We start from the raw sequence: 21601 nt of genomic DNA, 5'->3' as shown, positions 1-21601 counted from the left end.
AAGATCCCACGGGGCCACAACTAAAGACCCAGCACAGCCTAAATAAATAAATAAATATTTAAAAAAATAATAATTATTGTGGCAAAGCTCAAGTGATCAAAACCGTGTGATCCTGGTATGAAGACAAGCAAACACATCAAGGAAGAGAAAAGTCCCCAACTGGGTTGCACACCCACAATTTCTGACAATGATGCCAAAGCAACGCCGTGGGAAGGTCAGTGGGCGTCCACAGGCAAAACCAGGACACAGACCTGGACCTGTAGCTTGCATCACACAGAAACCAACCCCAAACGGACCTGAGGTCTGAATGGAACACTCAAACTATGAAACTTCTAGGAGAAAACGTAAGAGAAAGTCTTTGTAGCCTTGAAGTAGGCAGAAATTTCTTAGATATGACACAGAAAACACAATCCATAGAACAACAAGAGTACAAACAAGTTTATCAAGATGTAAAATATTTGTTCTTAACAGAGAGAGTGTTAAGAGTGTGGAAGACAAGCTAGAGGCTGGGAGGAAACATCTGCAAATCACGTCTCACAAAGGACCTGTCCAGTACGTATAAGAAAATCTCAAAACCCGGCAGCAAGGTAAAAAAGAAGCACCCAGTTTAAAAATGAGCGAAAATCTGAACAGATACCTGACCAAAGAGGCTATGCAGACAACCAGCAAGCACCCGAGAAGGTGCCCGGCACCCTCAGCCAGGAGGGAAACTCAAATTACAGCCACGACGAGAAACCACACCCCCTTGGATCGGCTAAAATGAAAAGGACCGACCACGCCAGCCATGGTGAGGATGTGGGCCCCCAGAACTCTCAGAGGCCGTGAGCAGGAAACGGTGCAGCCACTTCAGAACACAGTCTGGCAGTTTTAATATTCACCCGCCCTGTGACCCCAGCCAGTCTACACCTTAGCATTCACCCAAGAGCAAAGGAAAGACAATTCCACATGAAGGCTTGTGTATGAACGTTCATCACAGCTTCACCTGCAGCTGCCTCAACCTGGAAGCAACCCCAGTGCCTATCCACAGGTAAACAGACAAGTTGTGATGTACCCACACAACAGAACATAACTCAGCACTGAAAAGGGTGACTCTAAAAGAAACATGCTGCATCCGAGAAGCCAGACGCTAAAAGGGCACACACTGCATGATCCCACCTAAGTAACGTTCTAGAAAACGCCAACTAAGCTACAGTGACAGAAAGATCAGTGGCTGCCTTGGGGCTGGGGGACCCTGGGGGGGTGGGGTTAGAAGGGGCAGGAGGCAACTGTGGGTGACAGATGTGCTCAGTGTCTTGATTGTTTTTATGGTTGCTGACATGAGTCAAAACTTCTCAGACTGTACACTTTACGTGTGCTTTGTTAGATGTCTTCTACGCCTCCAGACAGCTACTCGCGGAAAGAGCAGAGAGCAATGGCCTGAGTGTCTGTTTGCTGAGAGCTCTCTGTGCTTCCCAGGGACAGGACAAGGGCCTGCATGAGGGGACCTGCAGCCGTGCGGTGGTAACCGGGGGCCCAGATGCTCTGGGACAGTTGAGAACGGAGTCCAGGAACAGCCCTCTCAGAAGGTGCAGGAAACATCCCCAATTCTGAGGTAGGGCTTTTGGGTCTACACTCCATCTTCTTGGAAAAGCAGTTAACAAAATGCTACAGCAAAAACATTTAGAAAACAGGTCACGTTCCAATCCTGGCAGGCTGAGATCTCATCTTCTCGACGGTCGTGGTTGTGTGTGAACCACGTGTCTGAACAGTGGCACTGACGTGTCCGTGTACATGACCAGGGAGCGCCACAGGCCAGAGCCACACGAGCTCTCCTGGCTCACAGCCCCTGTCACTTTACTTCCAACGTACACAACCGGCCCAGAGTGCAGGCTGCGAGGGGCCCGGGAGGTGACTCCGGTCATGCCCTCGCCTGGCTGTGCCCACGTTCCTCACCTGGGCCCACCCTACCTCCCCTCAGAGCCCTGCTGGGAAATGAGACCCTGGGGATCTGAGAAACCACTGTGAACAGCCCCACCACTCACCTGTCGTTCAGAAGGCTGTCCTCAAAGACCTGCAGAAGGGTCCCAGTGAAGTCTTCAAGGGCTTGCGGGTCATTCTGAATCCCCTTCATGTACTCAAAAAGGCCCTGTGTTGAGTACCTGACCTGTAATACAGCATTCTTGTAAGAGGGACAAGACCACCCCACTCCTGGCACCCACTGCTCCAGGGCTGGCCGCGGTGACAGACTCAAAACATCCACTACAGAGCGTCAGGTTCCCTCAGAGCCTGTCTGAGCCGGGCATGAGCGCGGCCACAGTGCAGACACCCGAATCGGAAGTGCAGCTCTGGACACAACAGCACAACCCAAGCCCTCACATGCTGTTGCTAAATTTGGACTCCTTAGAGGTGCGGTATCTGGGCGACCACCGCTGCTGGGGAGCAAAAGCAAAGGCACCTCCCCTCAGGCCAACAGCTAACACCATCGCACAACCAACACCCAAATGATGGGTCCTCACGGAGGAGTCTACAGAGCAAGAAAGCAGATGCAGGCCTCCCTCTGACAGCAGACACTGGATCACATGACACAGAATGTAGGAGGATGTCGTGTTATTACAGAGAAATGCAGTCACAAAGATGAGCGTGTGATGGAAAAGCACGAGAAACAGATTTCAGAACAAACTGAATGGTAATGAAGATACGATTACCGAAACACCAAAACATGCAACAGTGGGAGGGAACAAGCAGGCTACACAGAACTGCAGAAACTGCAGTAATTTGAAAAGAAGCGTGAAGGCGGAGAGGATGGACTGTGGGCACGAATGAGGACGGTGGAGAACTTCCCAGAAGTGACGAAAACCACGAATCCCCCGGTTCAGGAAACACCAAATCAGGGCCCAGGGAGCAATGAGAGGCGAGAGGGAGAGGGAGGGGCCCACGCAGGGGAGACGACACAACAGAACAGAGAAAACACAACGAACCACCACGAAAATGCACGAACAGGGAACAGGAACCTGGAGAGACAGGTTGGGGAACCGCGGGGCGCTTGATGTGCAGGGAGGGTGAATCGAGGCCGGCGAAAAAGCCCGGGAGCACAGGACCTGCACGCGCCTGCACCTGCAGTTTCCCTGCCGCTGCGCTCAGGCCCCACTCGCTGTCCAGTGGATCGGGGTAACGCCCGCCCCCCACCTGCCCCACAGGCACACTGAGCCCCAGCAGAGGCTCCTGAAGGAAGGATGGAAGGAAGGAAGGAGGCGGTGCTCCCTCTCGGGAAGGCCCACTGAGGCGCCTGCTCACCGTGGACTCGGTCAGGCCGCCCACGGACACGGCCAGCCCCAGCAGCACGTGGTAGCGGTAAGCAGGCAGCCCCAGGAGCCGGGCCACGCGAGGGAAGGCCTGCGATGGCGCGCCCCAGTTCACAGAGGCCACAGCAGACCTGCAAGACAGAAGCACGAGCTAGAGGGGCCGCCCCGCTGGGAACAGAGCTGCCCCACCGGGAACTCAGCACCAGTACCTGGGGAAAAGCCTCTCCAGCTCCTGCCGGTGGGGCACATGGGGGATGGCGGGGCCGTCCCGGTGGAGCAGCGCCAGGAACACACGGGCTGCGTGCGCCCGGAACCGGTCGATCTTCTCACTCGCCTGCTGGGCTAAACAGCACATGACCTGCCGGCAGCTACAGACCAAGAGCGGGGGGTCGACTCGGCTGGGACGTGAGGGGCACGCGCCACCCCGGCTGCGGAGGGTCGACTCGGCTGGGACGTGAGGGGCACGCGCCACCCCGGCTGCGGGGGGTCGACTCGGCTGGGACGTGAGGGGGCACGCGCCACCCCGGCTGCGGAGGGTCGACTCGGCTGGGACGTGAGGGGGCACGCGCCACCCCGGCTGCCGGTGGGAACAGGGTCTGACAGCCCAGAAGCCTAAGTGGGAGTTCTAGAGTGGAAGCAGTGAAGACTGATGGGGCTACCGGTTGACTGGTGTGTGAGAAGAGGCGGAAGAAACGGGAGGATGGGGGGCCTGCAGCCAGAGGAGGAAGTCGGGGCGGTGGTGCTGAGGAAGCAACGCCCGGGTCTCCTCAGGGGTCTCGGCAACAGAAGGGGCGCGGTGATACCAGGCCAGCAAGGTACCCAGAGGCAGCCCGGTGTCCAGGGAACCAATGGGGGGCAGGATGGCCAGTCCCCAGCAGCAGCAGGCGCTCGGCACAGGGGTCCTGAGCCAGGAAGCTGGCTGTCCTGCAACAGGCCTGGACCCTGAGGGAGGCCTAGCCAGGAGCAGGGGCTGTGGTGTCAGGGGGGAGGACCCGGGCAGACCCTCTCCACGCGGCGGGAGAACACACTCACACCGGGGCCTCGATCAGCTCTGGCTGGTCCTTTGCCAGCAGAAGAGTCAGGTCCATAAGACTCGTCATGGCGGCCTCGCGGACCCTGCAGAGACATGGAGGGGTGAGGCTTCCTGCCCCCGGAGCTATGTGACCATCAGCCACTCTGCGTGGTCGGGATCAGACACCCTCAACCCAGGGCAAGAAACACGTAGGAGGCTCGACAAAGGCCGCCGGCAGCCTTTCCTCCAGAAATATTTCTCTCACACATTACCTTGAACAAAGACACCTGAAGACTAACGGCCAGGTCCCAGCAAACTCTCTCACAAGTGCACACACAGAAACAACGCTGACTTTCCCATGAACCTTTCAACACGAAATATACCCACTCTACAAAGGTTTTCCCGCAGAAACACTCTTGAGGGCTTTTCGAGGGAGGGATGGAGAGCAGCTCGTGTTTGCTCAGAATGAAACAGCGTCATTTCAAACTTGGGACAAAGAACGCTCAACCCAGGTCAGACACGCTGGGCAACGGGGACCACAGACGCTGCCCCCCGCCGCCGGGGCCGGCAGGTCCTGTATGCCTGGGGCACCCACCCTCCCGCCAAGGAGAGCGCACCACGTGGGAGATAGCCTGCGCTATTCAGGTCTGCATGGACAGAGGCCCCAGCCCCGGAGGGGCCCAGCAGCCAGAGCACTGAGTGCAGGTGCGGTGGTGCTCGGAGGCATGAGACGGACACAGGCCGGGGCCAAGGGAGCTGGGCAGGCTCAGACACCAAGGTACAGCCGCCAGCCAGCTGCTGCTCAGGACACAACACGCACGACTCTCTGGAGGTGCCAGGGTGGGTCAGGGCGTAGACGGAGGGAGGACAGAGCATCCCCCCTGGACCCCCAGCGCCCACGGGCACAGCACTACAGGGAACGGCCGACGAGAGGAAACTGGAGTGGCTAAAGCCTGCAGCACATGCCCCTGGGGCCCTCACCAGCTCCTAACGGACAAGCACAGGGTGCGGGTCCCAAACCCCAGAAGCCGGCTGCTGGGGGGGGGCACATGTGCAGGAGAAGGCCCTGGGAAGCCCCTCAGTCAGAGCTGTGGGTGTGGGCAGGAGAAGGGCCAGCCAACCCCAGCCCTGAGGACAGCAGGTGACCCACCCACACAATAGGGGACCTGACAAAAGGAAACTTAAATCTTGCTGCAAGGAAATTACACAACCCCAAATCTCTGCAATTTTGAACTCACAATTTCTGGATTTAGTTAAAAGTTACAAGGAATGTTAAAAAAAAAAAAAAAAGACCAGTGTTAACAATAATGAGAGAGAGAAGACGACAGAAATAGACCCATGGATGACATGGATATTGGAGTAAATGGCCAGTCTTTAAAGTAACCACGAGGAACACGCTGAAGAAAAAAAAAGAAAGAAAGATGGAAAACAAATGGAAAAGATGAAGACTTTCTACAGAGAATTAGGATCTCTGGAAAAGGACTCAACACTGCAGAGCTCAGATAAACCTGTGGAATTAAAGATTCACAGAGCGGACCCCTGCATGTGCACAGCACCGGCTGGACCTCCTCTGTTCACTTTATGTTCCGCATACTCTGGGGGCAGCCACGGTGGCAACTGTAACACCAATGAAAACCCACTGCCCTTCTGGCTTGAACTGTGCAACCAGGGTCAGAGAGTAAAGGGCTCCCCTTAAAGGGGCCTGAGAAGGGGCCCCCGCGTTCACAGAGGACCACCACCCACAACTCCACCACACAGGCAGCACAGCAGAACCTGAGTGGCCGCCCGTATCGGGTGAGGCGGAGACCACGGCGCTGTACTCAAAGTGGGCCCACTGCCTGCTGCGAGGCCACCAGCACCCTCTGGGAGGATGAAGCAGAACCCTACCAGTGTCCAGGAGCCACTCTAGAGCCACATGCCATGCAAAGAACCAGGAAGAGTAGCTCAGTGTCCAGGACAGACACGTGAGCCCCGGCTGTGGTCAGAGCATCTTCACCGGCACAGACCCTAAAAGGCACGGCTGCCACGGCCTCGTCCCACCGAGGACAGGGCAACAAAGGGCTCAGGTGGCCGTGCTGGGGCCTCCCTGAGGACATGGGCCCAGGGAGGTGCTGTGGCCCCCCCTTGAGCACCCCCATGCTCCCACTGTCTGGGAGGACCCCGGGGTTCTGGATATGCTGTGCAGACACGTGCACAGTCCTCAGGCCCCCACGGGAGCCGTGCCCCAAATGCCATCTCAGGACAGAAGAAGGAAAGGAAAGCAGCAGGTGAGGTAAGGGAACACTCCTGGTGGATGAAGAGGCAGGAAAGGCCAGCAGACACAGAGAAGGGGGAAAAAACCCAACCAGGAATGTTATTAATGAAAATACAAGACGAAATTAAAGCTAACTTCTTTTTGCATCGTTGTAATAAACAAACCACTTCCTCTCAATGTCAGCGACAGCTCACCCGGTGCTCGGCCCACAGTGAACCCCTCATCACAAGCCATGTTTACAGGGGGGTCTTGAAGGAGAGAATGTGAATAAAAACACTTAGAAGAGGTTCCAACATAAGCTGTAGGAGAACCTCTCAGCTTCTCCAAAATGGCAACTTGGTCTCTTATTTCTAGTAAACAGAAAAGTACTTTTGAAACCTTGGAAAGGAAATACAAGCGAATCCAGGCAGGGATCCGAGCACAGCGGCGTGAGCATCTTCCCCATGCTCGGCTGACAATGACACAGGCCTCCTTCAGGTCAACAAGCAACTGAAGGGCTCCTCCCAAGACTGAAATCTGTGCACCTCAAGTCTTATTCCCAATCAGGCAGGAGCCAAGATGATGATATACAATGGGATTCCTAGAGAACCCAGGTGCTCCCTACTCCTCTTCCCCAAAATGGTTTCAGATCCTTCCTGCTTTAAACAGTTGCGTGGGGGCTTTGCATGAACTTTATTAGGTAAAACTGGAGACCAGACAACTGGGGCTTAGACGAGGGAGACACAACCATGTTTGTATTTTATGAAGTTAATTTTTTTTTTTTTTCAGTGAAGAGTAGGACAGGACTTCCCTGGTGGTCCAGTGGTTAAGAATCCACCTTCCAATGCAGGGGACGCAGGTTCGATCCCTGGTCAAGGAACTAAGATCCCACATGCCGCAGGGCAACTAAGCCCACACACCGCAAGTACTGAGCATGAGAGCCACAACTAGAGAGAAGCCCACACTGCAACAAAAGATCCCACATGCTGCAACTAAGACTCAACACAGCCAAAAAATAAAATAAATAAATAAATATTTTTAAAAAAAGAGGAGGATGCACAAAGAGACTGGGACAGAAACCCCGGCTGCCCTGGGAATAAAGGGTCCAGGCTGGGGCCAGGGCAGCAGCATGAACGCCCCATCTCTGGCCTCAGCGGGACATTCTGAGAGGAGCAGGGGGTGAGGATAACGCGTCCGCCTCACCATGCTCCCACGTCCCCGCGGCTGTCGGTGGTGTAATCGCTCAGACAGCCCAGCAACGTGCAGTAAACCTGGGCAACGTCCTCTCTGCACACAACCTCGTCTGGAGTCCCTTCTGCTTGCACACCGACAGTCTGGCAAATCCTGAAATTAAAAACATGGGAAACACAGCTAACGTCTGCGGATCCCATGCAAGTTCTCCTGTCTCTCTCATCATTTTGGCCTGATGTGTCTTTCCTGACAGGATGACCCCTGAACAGGCCCATAACTCGGAGGCAGACTCAGAATCCCCAAGTTCCTCCCGCACTGACGTAAAGCTGAGTGACGCTCTTCTCCAAATCACATTTCTAGTGTCTATGGTTTCAGGGTGCACGGGGGGGATGGGGGTGGTGGTGTCTGTGGCTGGCCCCTCCTACCCACCATCCTGCAGAAGGGGCTCCACCCGGGCTCGTGGGGAGAGAAAGGGTGGCCCCTCCCGACGTGTGCGTGTGTGACTAGCGCCAGCGTTCCCTCCACATGTGCCACTCCCCGTCCCGGGGGCCGCAGTCTCGAGTGGAAAGCTCAGCCCCAGTCCCTGAGCAGGTCCAGTGTCCCCAAAGCACAGAGATAAGCACGCTACAGGTTTAATATTCATTATGACAAAACTGTAACGATCCTCTATGAGTTGAAATGTTCTTGAACAATCCTCTGAAGAGAGAAGACACTAGAAAATAAAAAATAACATTTGCCTCAAAGTAGATTCAGCCCCCAAGACTGGGCTTCTCACAAAAACTGCCGTGAACGTCCCTTCATGCTCGGTCACTGGCTTCCGAGAGAACAGCGACTTTGGGGAGGAAAACCTGCGGGGCTCACCTAGAAATTGCCTTCAAAGCATCCCGCCTGGACTCGGCAAAGCTCACGTCCTCGGGAGAAATGTGGGTAACAGCCCTCAAGCCTGCTAGAACCTGAAAAGCAATGACAAGTCATCAACAGAACTGTTAGCCTCAAGATGAATGTACTTTTCATGCAAATGGAGACCTGGCCTGGTGCCCTGCTGCTCCCAGAATGCAGCACAGCGCGGCCGGTGGCCGTCCGGGTGGGCCATGCACCCCAAAGAACACACGGTGCGGGGAGAGGGGGTTGCCTCCAACCCTTCCCACTGCTGGGCGCCCACCCCCACCCCACCCCCTGGCACCCAGGCAGCCTCTGCAGATCTGCCGCCTCCTCAGGGGCAAGACCCTGCACTCGCGGCCAGCATCCCCTTCTGCCCCCGGCTTGGAGCTGAAGCACAGTGCACACAAAGCACCTGGCTTCTCACATCTCCACCAGTTACTTCTCCCAGGGACAGTTCAGTTCTAAAAGCCACGTGTTTCAAACAGATAAGCCCCAGAGCAGGCTTTGGATGGTCTGTCCCCGCTCTCGGTACGTAAGGTGGTCTAGCGCCTCTGATCCTAAGGTGTCCCAGGCAGGGGCAGGTGATACAGGTGAGGGGCATGTGTGCGCCAGGCACTTGGCAGCAGCAACATCTGGGAGGTGGGCTGGCAGGACCATGACTGATGTCTGAGTTAAGGGAGAGGGGAGCGCAAGCATAGGAGTTTGGTGGGCTGAGGCCAGCTGGGTCTCCAGGGTCTGACTCTGCCACCCACTCTCCTGGAGCTCAGGACCCAAGTTGGGGTGTCAGGAGAGTTGATAGATCACCCCTGAAAGGAGACAGGCCAAGGACGGTGGAGCTCAAGGGAGAACCCCTCTGCCCCCGGCCATGCCAGAAACACAGGGCCCAGTGCTGGGGAGAAAGGGCAGCTCCCCAGGGAGGAGTCCTGGGGTGGGAGACCCAGCGCCCTTCACCACGGCCACAGAGGAGGCCAGCATTTCCAGACAAGGCTGGAGACATCCGTTCTTAACGCAGAAAACACTGGATGATGCACCACAGGCAAGTAAAGGCCAGGTGTGCTTCCACGGAGGCCGCAGCTCCCTAACCAGCCTGGGAGTCAGCAATCCTGAGTTTCCTTCAGGTGAGAACATTAACTGGGCTCTCAAAGACCACCTGCTGCCCCCGGTGCTCCCATCCCCTTTCTTGTGCACACACACGCTGGCTTTCAGGAATTCCTTCCGCCCACAAACCCCGCTTGGGTCTCACACGACACCCTGCCATGCTCAGGCCAGCCTCACCTGCCGGAGCCGGCCCTTCAGGACAAAGGCCGGCAGGGCACCCAAGGCCAGGGCGAAGCCACAGCGAGCCATCTCCTCGGGGCTCTGAAGTTCGGCGAGATACTGCTTTACCAGCTCCTCTGAAAAGATGGAACCAGAAGGTGACCACTGTTGTCCATTATCCACAAGACACACTCTTCACATACGTTCCAGAACACAAGCAAACAGTGCTGAAGGAAGAAGGGAGGAGCTACTTAGGCTCCTAAAGTAGATGTATTTTCAAAGTGGTGTAAATCAAAACAGATTGAAGAAAAGAGTACTTATTGGGGGGTTTTAAGGTTTTCGTAAGCATTTTAATACATGATTTCACTCCGGGGAAAATAAAGCCAAGACAGTTTAACGGTAGTCAACAGTCAAATTTTCATTTTTTATTCACTGAGAACACAAATGCCTTCCTCAGAAATGAGGATACTTCCTCAAAGACTGAGAGCAAACATGGCTCCAAGCTGGACCCCCAGGGCTCAGCGCTCGGACACAGCAGGGGTGCAGGGACTGCTCTGCACAAGACACCCAAGGCTGGTTGGGCAGAAACAGGCAGAGCAGTCAGCCAGGCTGAGTGAGAGCACAGGGCGGGGAAAACAGACCTTCCCACACGGGAAAAAGCCCGTCATGGGAACTGCAAGAGTACCTGGAACAGAGGTTGTGAGAGGGAGAAATGGGAAAGAGGGCCCTGAAAGTCCAGGGCGTGATTCAAGAATTCTAGGAAGTGAAGTGGAAAAACCAGATCTGTTCTCTGAAAACGCAGCTCAGAAAGTCAAGAAAGGCCAGACACCCTTATACTCTGTTACCTACCACAACCGAAGAGATTCCTGCTATCACATATGCTTACATTTCAACGAAGCATGACTTCTGTAATGTGAATGTGAAAACCTTACATCCTCATATATTAGGATAGGAAAAAAAACCTGGAACTCCACTTGTACGTACACTAAGGTGATATCTTTGGTGGAACTTAAAACAACACACTTTGGCAGCAGCATGAAAATCCTTCTCTACAACTCACTTGAGTTTTAACAATAACATGTTAATTTCAGAATGTCCTTTGTTTTTATAGTCCGAGTGACATGACATGTTACCCTTTTCTTAGGCAAAAAATAAAATATGACTTGATCATCCCAATTTAATATACAGTAACATTACAGTAGTCCCTCAGCATCCAAGGGGGACTGGTTCCAGAACCCCCCGAGGAAACCAAACTCCACAGACGCTCAAGTCTGTTTTATAAAATGGCGCAGTGTTTGCATATAACCCACGCACACTTCCCACACGCTTTAAATCATCTTTGGTGACGTGTGATACTCAACACAACGCCAGTGCTGTGTCAATCGCTGTACATGTTGTGTCAATGTTATGCAAACAGGTGCCTACACAGAAAATTCAAATTTTACTTTTTGGAACTTTCTGGATGTGGAACCCGCAGATACAGAAGACCAACTGTGCATTCTGTCTCTTTATGTAAAATTGCCTATAGTAAAGGAACACAGTGTAACATCATTAATTTGGAAAGTCTGTCAGAAGATCAAATTATAAAATATTTTCTTATTTTTGAAAAAATTCACAGAAAGCAGATCTAGACTATTGCACTCATGATTCTTCTACACTTACGATAATTTTTGAAGTGTTTTACTTTTGAAGTAACTGTAGTGCATGTTCTATAAAATGGTATAAAGGAAAGCTACGGGGCCACATCACATGTGAATATGAAGCTTCTTCATACAAAACTAACACTCTTGAGAACTAGACCCTACAAACAGGACCATGTGATGTGTGAGATAAACTCCAGCTTAGAGGTGGTTCTGGAAAACCCAACTGAGGCAATGACGTGTAGTGAGGCAGTTACACCGACACTGTTCCCGTGAAGAGGAAAAGAGCAGAAGTATTAACACGTGAAGGACATTTGCCAGAAAAGCGCTGCCATGGGCCATACAAAAATTCTAAAACCCACTACAGTGAGACAGAAAAGTCAACGGAGTGATCACTCAATGAACAGACTCCAAGGAGAAGTCAGGAGGATGGGGCAGGACAGCAGAAGCAGACGACTCTGAGCTGACAGAGCCTGGGAAACGAGTGTGGAAAACAGTCACCCGATAACGAAGGACGGGCACCAAGGGACGGGGTGGAAGAGCGGCCTCCACAGAGACAGGGAGCTCCCCCATGGTAACGGGAGCCTCCAAAGCACAAAACAGGGGAAGGCTGACTTAAAAACAGAATTTAAGCAAACGCTGCTGAAATAAGTAAGAGTTGATTCTACACGTAAAGTGGTAACAACCAGGAAAGTGGACCCCGCGTGGCCTGCAGGGAGCCCCTCTGGGCGCCAGGCGAGGGTGGGACGGGCTGAGGAGGAGGGGGTGTCTCCACGGCCTGGGGCCCGCTCTCTCCCTCCCCCCACAGGCCCCATCCACACTGCAGCGGGAGGGGCACCCAGGGCACCACCCACCACCCCAGCCACGGAGGATGCGGGCCGAGTGCAGGCGCCCACTCACCCTGCGCGGTGGAGTCCGCCTCCCCAGAGTGGTACTCGCTGCAGAGGGCGGCCAGGGCCGACACAGCCGCCTCCTGAAACGAAGCAGATGTGAGTGAGCGGCAGGCTCCCGGCCCAGGAGCAGCCGGGCAGCCCTGCGACCAGGCCAGCGACTCGGTTTGAAAGACCCAGAGGCTGAATGACGTCACCCTTTCCAGTACATCTGCTGGTCATCAGTCACATACGGTCATAACTTTAATATTCTCTGCAACTAATACACTGAAGAGAAAATGATTATTTCCTCCATACAATGCAAATTCCACGTCTTCCAATATGAACAGGTAACAATAAAACACGGCATTTTATTCTTTCCCAGCAGAAGTAATGAAGGAAAAGTGTGGTAAACACCCAGAAGCAACGTGGCAAGGCCCCCAGGCGGGCCATGTACAGACCTCGTTTGGAGAGGAGTTGGGGTCCATGGGTGCTGGGAACAGGAGGGGCTGCACGAGGAGGAAGGGCCAATCTGAGGGTGGGGCAGCGAGAGGGACAAAGTGCAGGTGTGGGGCTCACACCGCACGCAGGACCCTCCGCCCCTCCTGTCGCCTCCACGGTCACCCATCTAAGCCTTTATCAATCATACAGACAGTGAGGGGCAAATGCTGGGTTCATGTGCTCTTCCTGCTGCTCCCCCAAACCAGGGAGCCCCGGCAGAGGTGCTGGGGGAGGGATGTCCTCATACACATCAGAGGAGCAGACCAAACCATGATCATGGCTGGTATGAGTCAACTATGAATATGTTTTTAAAAGGAAATTCTAAGGCACTAATTGTGAAGAACTCAAATTCAACTAGTAAAACTGTACCTGGATGCTACAGAATGATAAAGTTACTTTAAAGAAGGGAGGGGGGCTGAAGATTTGTTCTATTAACCCAGCAGAAATGCTGAGACACACAGGAGGCTGGAGAACTGTAGGGAGACCAATATGTACTTTCACTCCTTCATCCTCAATATCAAAGCCTAGTCATTATCAATACCCAAGACTGTTATCTCTGCAAGGGGTTAGGGGTTGCAATGCTGCTGGTCCAAAGTTCACCTGTCCTGGGGCAGGACAGTAGTGGCCACTGGGACGGGGACACACACACACACACACACACACTCTTGCTTGCTCGAAATGACTAACGCTGACGTGCTGACGTGATTCTGGATGCAGTTTGCTCATCAGTACATGAGCATCACGAACAGAGCTTCCAACCCTAAAATTCTACAACTCAACAGGACGTGGAGTGTATAGGGAGAATGTTTATAAGGTAAATATAATTAATAAAGCCAGAAACAGTAATAAAAAATTTAAATATTCTGGTAAGTAATGGCTGCATTCGTTTTCTTGATCATAAATTACAAAGACAGTATCACCCAGAATTCCAAATGTAATTATGGCATTTATCAATCATGTTGGTCTATAAAAGGGACTCATAATGCACGCAACCCTTTGAAACAAACACTAAAATAAGTAATTATTTCTACACAGTGCAACAGCCAGAAAGCCCCCGCTCCCCACACCTTTATCCGTTGTCGAGAGTGGCTTGAAATGAGGTGAAGGTTTCTCAAGGTGTCGTTTATCAGCCACTGCCAACCAGCTGTCAAAGAGACAAATTCATTCAGTCGGTAAAGAACATTTGTATGAAATTAAAAACAAAAACACACAGATCTTCTTCTACCTCTCAAGTCAAAGTAGATGGTGACCTTTGAGAGGAACCTGGAGGAAACCTAAGGTACACACTCTCCAGATCTAACAAAATTCTAAAGGCCCTCGCCCTCCCCACCTAAAGGGGGAAAGTCTTCTTTCCGCTGCTGAAATGTGAAAACTGTCATGTGGGGAAGTTTTTGTTCTTTTATCACACCTTCAGGTTTCAGGTGGTCTTTTCCTGTACCTCTCCCCCGAACAATCCCTCCAGACCCCCACCAATAAAAACCCAAACATTCAATTCAATTAGATCCAATACTTGGGAACAAACATTAAATCTATTCAATTTTTTTTTAAGTTGCAGAACTTCTGAGGCTGCAGACCAAAGAGCCAGGACAGCCCAGTGGTGGTGGAGGTGACCCCGAGGCTTTTCTTACTGCCTCTCTGTGGCCAGGTGCCATGGAATGTGGAGAGGCTCCCAGACCTGCACAGGGGCCTGGCCGCCACCCCCAGGGAGAGCTGTGGCAACTGCTGGCCCTCCCCTCGTCCTGCGAGAGAGTGCCCCTCAGGCTTGCACCATCCATCTGGGAGAGGAACAGCCGAGAATGCTGGGTGCTGGGCACGGCCGTGACAGGCAGAGCCCCAGTCAGCAGCTCTGAGGAAGGAGCTTGACCCCTTGGAAGTGAAGGGAGAGTCTCTGTTTTTGTGGGGAGAGTGTGGTGGACGCTCACTATTTACAATGGGTTCTTACAGCAACTTCAAAACAAGGATTCTAACAGGATGGAACTTTCCCATCCACCCTGACAGGTTGGTCTTCACTTTTTAAGCTGAAGTAGTTCTGGAAGAAAAGGCCACAATGTGAATCACTGGAGAAGAGAGGCACTTACCGATCACGGCATCACCTCCGAAGGGCATTTTGGAAAGGGACAAGTTTTCTATTAAAATGCACACTAGGAAGAAAAAGGATGAACACAATGTCACTTCCCCGTTAAGTGCCCATCACAGCACCTACCTGCTGCACCTGAGCCCAGAGCTGCAACACCAACCTCCCTCCCCACACCCCCCACCCTATGCCTTGGTGCTGGTGTCGGGAAGCAAGCCCTCAGAATGGCCTCAGCACCAGACCTGGCCCAGGCTCAGGGGCAGCTCCAAGACCCACAAGGAGCAGCATCAAGCGGGTGCCCTCAGGGAGCCCCACCCGGTCGAGGGAGTGCTATATGGAGGCTGCAGATTTGACCCCCATACGAATCCCCAGTGATGTCTCAATGCAGAGGACTTGGCTGCTGGGCCATCAACACCCACAGGTTACCAGGAGCTGTTGCTGAACTGCAGTTACCTGCCCAGTGAGGACCACAGAGAAGCAGGTTCTCCTGGGGCACAGGGGCTCCAAGGACAAAGGAGATGCCCCGGTCTCAGGTCAGCACCAGGGTCAGGACGGGGTCAGAGGAGGTAACATTCATCATCCCCATAGGGTGGTCCCCAGATGAGCTGCGGTACTCAGAGCTCTGGTAAATTCCCCACCTCTGTGAATAATGTAGTGTCCGTGTTTATAACTGAACTACCACTTCTGGGGGTGGGAACATGGCCAGTATAGCTACTGACTGGCCACGACTGCAAGGATGCCTGAGCTTCCATCTGGCAGCCTCACCGTGATGGTCCCGCCACCAAGGGGGCTCCACCATGGGGACTACTTCAATGACCTGACCTGCCCGACGCACCAACCGGCACTCGCCGACACCTGCCGACAGGCCATGTGCCCCGGCCCATTGTGACCGCACAACTCCTCACGCTGCCCGCTCACGACACAACAAGAGGGCGGCCTCTGCACTCCCACCTTTGTCACTAAAATAGAAACAGCATAGTGGTTTCTTCCTACTGAGTAAGTAATTTGCATTTGCTGAAAAAAATCTAACACTACAGAAAAATAAAATAGAAAACTACCATTGACATTGTGGGGGCCATGCATTTTGGGGGTCCCCCCATGGACCCTCACAGGCCGAGAGGGCACAGGCACACCTCCCTGTCGGCTCTGTGCCCCCACTCCTTCTTTGTCACCGAGCTCCCACCTGACCCTGAGACTCAGCTGAGCTGGAGCATGGCTCCTGCACCTCCCTCCATGCTCAGAGGGTCACAGGCCACCGACACCCCACACGGCCAGGCTGGGCTGGGTGACGCTGCAGCAACAAAGCCCCAAGCTCAGCATCCACGGCAACAAAGGCTCCCCCTGCTGATGCTGTACATCTGTCACGCATCAACAGGGGTGCCTGTCACTGTCACCCAGGGACCCCAGGGACAGGTGGCGGCCGTCATCTGAAATGCTGCTAGGCTCGTGAGGAAGCCAGCTCTGCAGAGTCTGCGTGAGCACGGAAGGCTCCCGACAGAGTGACACCATCCCTCCTCCTCAAAGCTCCTGACTCACACTATCTGTGTCCACAAACGTGGCCCTGCCCAGCACGAGGGGGCCCGGGGGCCAGAGGCGGGAGGTTCCAGCAGAATCAGGACGGACACAGGCCCTCGCACACGGCTCCTGCCACCAAACTGCTCTTTTTCTCTAACAACATAACCAACCGCTGGAGAGCCCACGCTCTTTAGTGGACGGGTAACATCCCACACTATGGCTGTGAAACAATTTATTCAGTATTTCCTGACGGGCTAAGCTCTCCTTCCGGTTTTCGTCACTTCAAACAAGGTGGCCACACACATCCCTGTCGGCACACAGACTGCCTGTCTGCCCATCAGGTTGCCTATCACCCTTACACGTTTTTTGGGTGCAGAGTCCCAGGAGTGGCCCTGCAGGGCAGAAGACTGCACATTTCTAACCATAAGAGACACCGCCCACAGCAGCCTGAAAAGACTGTAACAAGGCACACTCCACAGCGAGGACCCCGTCGGCAGCAGGGCCACCAAGCCCTGACATAGCCAACGTGATCGAGGAGACACTTCCACCTCGTGGAGCTAATCAGCCTCTCCCCAGCGACCAGACGACGCTGGGCACCCATCACCAACTCAGAGCCCATCTGGGTCTACGCTCAGGTGAAGTGTCCACTTACCTGCATGGCCCAATTCTCACCTGGACTGCTTATCTTCTATTGGCGATTTTAAAAGTCTTTCCAGCCTATAAATAACAACTTCACCTTTCAACTGCTGTACCTCTAAATCTATGCTTTGTCTACTAATTTTATACATGGTCTATTCCGCCACACAAAAGCTTTTAATATTCATTTAAACAAACTATTTTCTGTTGCTCTTTTCTAGCTGCAGAACTGCTGTTAATTCTATTAGGTGGTTATGTGCCAAGAGCCAAAAACAAAACGAAACAAATTTAAAAAACAAAAAAAAGTGTTTACCAGTTAGAACTAACCAGTACAGTGTTACTACAACACAGTGTCTGCATCTGCTTTATAATTCTGGGGTTGGAACTGGTAGGAATATGCTGAGGGAACAGATAAAACAAGAGGAGCAAATATGGATGCTCACTGAGGCTGGGGGCCCGATACATGGGACCCATTACTCTATTTCTCTTTGCTTTGTGTAGATTTGAAAACTTCCAAATTAGGAAGTTTTTTTAAGGACCAACGTGATCCTCTAATGTCTCCTAAAACTTCTTTAAAGTTTTTTAAATTATATTTTTTATATTGAAGTTTTTAGTTAATCAGTTCAGTTTCTGTTAATCAGAAGTTTAGTTTTGTATATGTGTGCAGCAGGGACACAGTTTTGTTTTCTTCCACATGGCCCCTTGTGACACCATCATCCACTCAATAAAATGCCCTCTTCACCGAGGCTGGAAACACGTCTTCTTTGTCACACGTCAAATCCCATATATGCTTTTACTTCTGATTCTCTCTTCTATTTTGCCAGTCTATTCGCCTGCTCCTAAGAAATGCCATTCTGCTTTGAACAGAGCAGTTCACAGGACATCTTAAGGACTGGAGAATCCAAGCCTCATTATTATTAAAAATAATTTTCTTGGATATTCTCCCTGCATATGAACTTTAAATGTACCTTATCAAGTTAAAAAAAAAGAAAAAAACAGCACATGAGAAGATGTTCAGCATCACCACCCGTTAAGAAAATGAAATTAAACCCACAATGAAATATCACCACAAGCCTACTAGGAGACCGCCAAGGTTAAAAACAGTGACAATACAGAGTGCTGGTGACAATATGGAGAAACTGGAACTCTCTCACACATCGCTGGTGGGAACGTAAAATGGTGCAGACACTCTGGAAAGAGTCTGGCAGTCTCTCACAAAAGGAAACATATACTTAACCATATGACTCAGCAGTGAAACTCTTGGGCATTTATCCCCGAGAAATGAAGTTATGTTCACACAAAAACCTGTATGCAAACGTTCTCGGCAGCTTTATTCACAGTAGCAAACGCTGGAATCAGCCCAAATGGGCAAAGGGTTAAAACAAACTCTGATGCAACCAGACAAGGAGACAAGAAAGACAACCTATGAGCACATGAACTGTCTGCATGGGTCTCAGGGTCATTACACTTACGGACGAAGTCAGCCTCCAAAAGGGGACACCATGAGACTCCATCTACACAACGTGCTCGAAATGGCAAAGTACAGGGGCAAGCAGAGATCAGTGGCTGCCCGAGGGACAGGGAGGGCACGAAGCAGGGGCAGCGGGAGGCCTCGCAGGGACAGTCCTGCACCCCCACTGGTGCTGGCTGGACTCCTGTGAGTGCAGCTGCAGAAACCCAGACGCACGTGAAAACTGCTGAAAGCCAAGCGGGGTCTTTTGTCTGTTTAGCGGGGAGGACGCCAACGTTGGCTTCACGGCTTTGACGTGATACCCTAAGATGCTGTCACCGGGGGAGGCTGGTGAAAGCAGCAAAGAGCTCTATGTACCGACTTTATAACTTCCTGTGAGTTGACAATTATTTCAAAATAAAAGGTTGAAAAAACAAACATACTAGGTAATATAGACCACCCCACAGCTAAGACGTTCTTAAAACACTGGACAAAATTAAAATCAAACAGTAAGTGCTCGGAGTCACTGCTGAGCCAGCAAGGGAGGGAAGGCCCAGTGAGGAGAGCAGCTTCTCCTTGACCTGTATCGGGGGCCCCGGAGGAGGCACTAAAATCCAGGACGATGACCACGGCGTCTAAGAGCCTCAAAGGGGTGGTGGTGGTACAAACCTGGGAGTCCAGGGCTTCTAGGGGGGGGTTTGAATCCAAAGAACCACACCCTAGAAATAAGTGTAAAGTTTGGGTCAGCTCGCTGAAGCCTAGCACTGAATCCCCCACATCTGGCCAGAAGCAAAGGTAAAGCCTCTCTGGGAAAGGAGACGTTTCTAGGCCTCAAAGTACTGCTGTAATTTTTCATACCCAACATCCAGGCCTTTACAAACAGAACCACAGAAGGACTAGATGATGGTATTTTTTAGAGACAGATTATAAACTGTGCTTATTGTGTTCAAAGAGGTGATAGAAATGACTGAAAACCATGACAAGGATACAGATACTGTGAAAAATAGCAATTATGAAAGACAGACACACAAGAATTAAGAATTCAACAGATGGGGTCAACAGCCAATAAGACACAGCTGAGGATGTGCAGGGAGTGGCCGCTCAGCCTCAAATCTTCCCAGCGCCGTCCCCAAGAAGTAACACGAGGTGGCCAGTCCCTGATCCTCCCCTTCCGTCTGTCTACCGGGCTGGCGGCACACTCTGGGAAGCACGCGGCAGCGGCCCAGGAACGGCTCAGGAGTGCACATCCCTTCCGGCACTTGCTCCCTGTCCTAAGAAGGCAGTTCTCCCGAGCTCTGACGATGTTTGTGACGGGTGGCGGGGCGACGCAGCCGCAGCACTCCGCAGCCGTGAGCAGCTCACCCAGCTGGCGTGGGAGGCTACGTGCAACATGACCCCAGCTTCCTGAGGCATGAACTGATAAGGAAGGAACAACCACCTTGAAGGAATCCCTGAAACAGTGACTGTCCCCAACTGCTGGGATGACGGGTGATCTTTTTATTTCCTCTTCACTGTGAGCGATGGTTTCTGTGCAAAGTCACTGCTTCAACACAAAAACAGACGCCCTGCACCCCACCCCAGGCCAAGCCAAGCCCCTAAACCCAGAAACGGCTTGCAGATCATGAGCTGTCGATGACACGCAGGGGAGCGACTCAGAGTCTGAGTGTCAGCTGGCAGAAATCAGCTCATGTTTCCAGAGTCCATGCCCCAAGCGACACCCGTCAAACCCATGAGAACACTGAGCTGACACAGAGGAAACGAACCTCCCAGCAGAGCAGTCCCCGAGAGCAGGCAGGAGGCGAGAGACGCGGGCCTCAGGCGGGTCCCTCCGGGTCGGGTCGGTGTAGTGGCCAGAACACCAGGAGGTCAGCTGGCCCCGTGCACCAGGCTCGGGCCTTCCCGTCCACTCACATCCCAGACCTCAGCAAGGCGTGCATGTGGTCGGGGGCTCGCACGGGGGTTCCTGCACAGAATCACCAGCAGTCCATCCGTAAACAAGGTGAGACCTCTCAGATCCTTGAGACTGGCCAGTTCCACTAGGAATCATCTCGGGAACTGAAATCAGGCTTTCCTAGTGCCGTTTTGTGGACTTCTACAACATGTCTGTGCTTCCCTCCTCACATTCATAAAGAGAATCACCAAAAGCAAACTACATCCCTTGAAGACACCTTAGGGAAGCCTGTGCCTTACTCGACAGTAATGAACTGGGACACAAGGCCCCGCGGGCCTCGTCCAGAATCGAGCGTCTGGACCGCTTTTAGAAGGGACTTCTGTTCAGCTCCCCACCCACTGCCTCCCGTCCCCGTTCCTCCCTCCGCACCCAAGGTGGCCTTGGCTCTGACATCTGTGGGTCCAGGAGGGCAGCCCCAGATATCTCTGCTCACAACCTGGGCAGTGCACAGTGAGTCCTCAAGCTCGTTGACTCAGCCAACCCCTGCTCTCCTGACAATGTCTGGCTTCCCGTGAAGTCGTTCCGGCGTTGTTTCCCCTTCTTGCTGAGGGGCCCTGTCATCTGCACTGCTGGGGTCACCCTGTATCCCTGGCTTGCCCCTCAAAGGTGTGTGAGCCCCCACACAGACCCACACACATGGCCCTGGTCGGGCCTCTTGTGTTCTGGACCTGGCAGCACCACTCCTATCTGCCGTCAAGTCGCAAATACCGGTCGGTCCCCAGTCGCAGAGACAAGAAGCCTGTGCACGGTGGACTGGCCTGTTAATGACACTGCCCCTCACGCTGCTCCTAGGAGCCCAGGACTTCTTCCCACATTCAGGTGGGAATGCATCTCCTGTGTGGTCTGACTAAAGACATGTGGAGCAGTCCTGGGCAGACAGTGCACTGCCAGGCCACGGTACGGTCAGGAGCTCTGACAGCTGTGGCTGGGGGAGACCCTGCCCACACGCCCTCACTGCACCCTTGGCTCCCGTGCTCGGTCCTACCCAGGCCTCACCCCACACACGCCCTGCCCCCTGCCAAAGGAACTACCTGGCCACCCAGAGGCCCAGCACTCTCCAGCTTGGTGGCTACTCTGAACCCCAACACCCTCCCACCGGCCAGGGCCAT

General features: G+C 53.0%; 1 protein-coding gene across 1 annotated transcript in view; it reads right to left on the bottom strand.

The window, feature by feature from the left end:
* The window catches only part of TBCD (tubulin folding cofactor D), a 176825-nt gene that overhangs the window by 12833 nt on the left and 142391 nt on the right, over nucleotides 1-21601 (bottom strand). Inside the window, exons 24-33 of the mRNA XM_065897953.1 lie at nucleotides 14945-15007; nucleotides 13934-14010; nucleotides 12397-12469; nucleotides 9875-9993; nucleotides 8579-8670; nucleotides 7730-7870; nucleotides 4314-4397; nucleotides 3491-3649; nucleotides 3274-3412; nucleotides 2022-2143 (exon numbers count right to left, since the gene is read on the bottom strand). Coding sequence (XP_065754025.1) covers nucleotides 2022-2143; nucleotides 3274-3412; nucleotides 3491-3649; nucleotides 4314-4397; nucleotides 7730-7870; nucleotides 8579-8670; nucleotides 9875-9993; nucleotides 12397-12469; nucleotides 13934-14010; nucleotides 14945-15007 — 1069 coding nt within the window. The remainder of the gene's footprint in view (nucleotides 1-2021; nucleotides 2144-3273; nucleotides 3413-3490; nucleotides 3650-4313; nucleotides 4398-7729; nucleotides 7871-8578; nucleotides 8671-9874; nucleotides 9994-12396; nucleotides 12470-13933; nucleotides 14011-14944; nucleotides 15008-21601) is intronic.

Source organism: Phocoena phocoena, chromosome 19 (genome assembly GCF_963924675.1).
Source record: "Phocoena phocoena chromosome 19, mPhoPho1.1, whole genome shotgun sequence".
Classification (NCBI taxonomy): domain Eukaryota; kingdom Metazoa; phylum Chordata; class Mammalia; order Artiodactyla; family Phocoenidae; genus Phocoena; species Phocoena phocoena.
The sequence above is the reverse complement of the archived record's forward strand: the minus strand, read 5'-3'. Positions and strand labels throughout refer to the sequence as shown.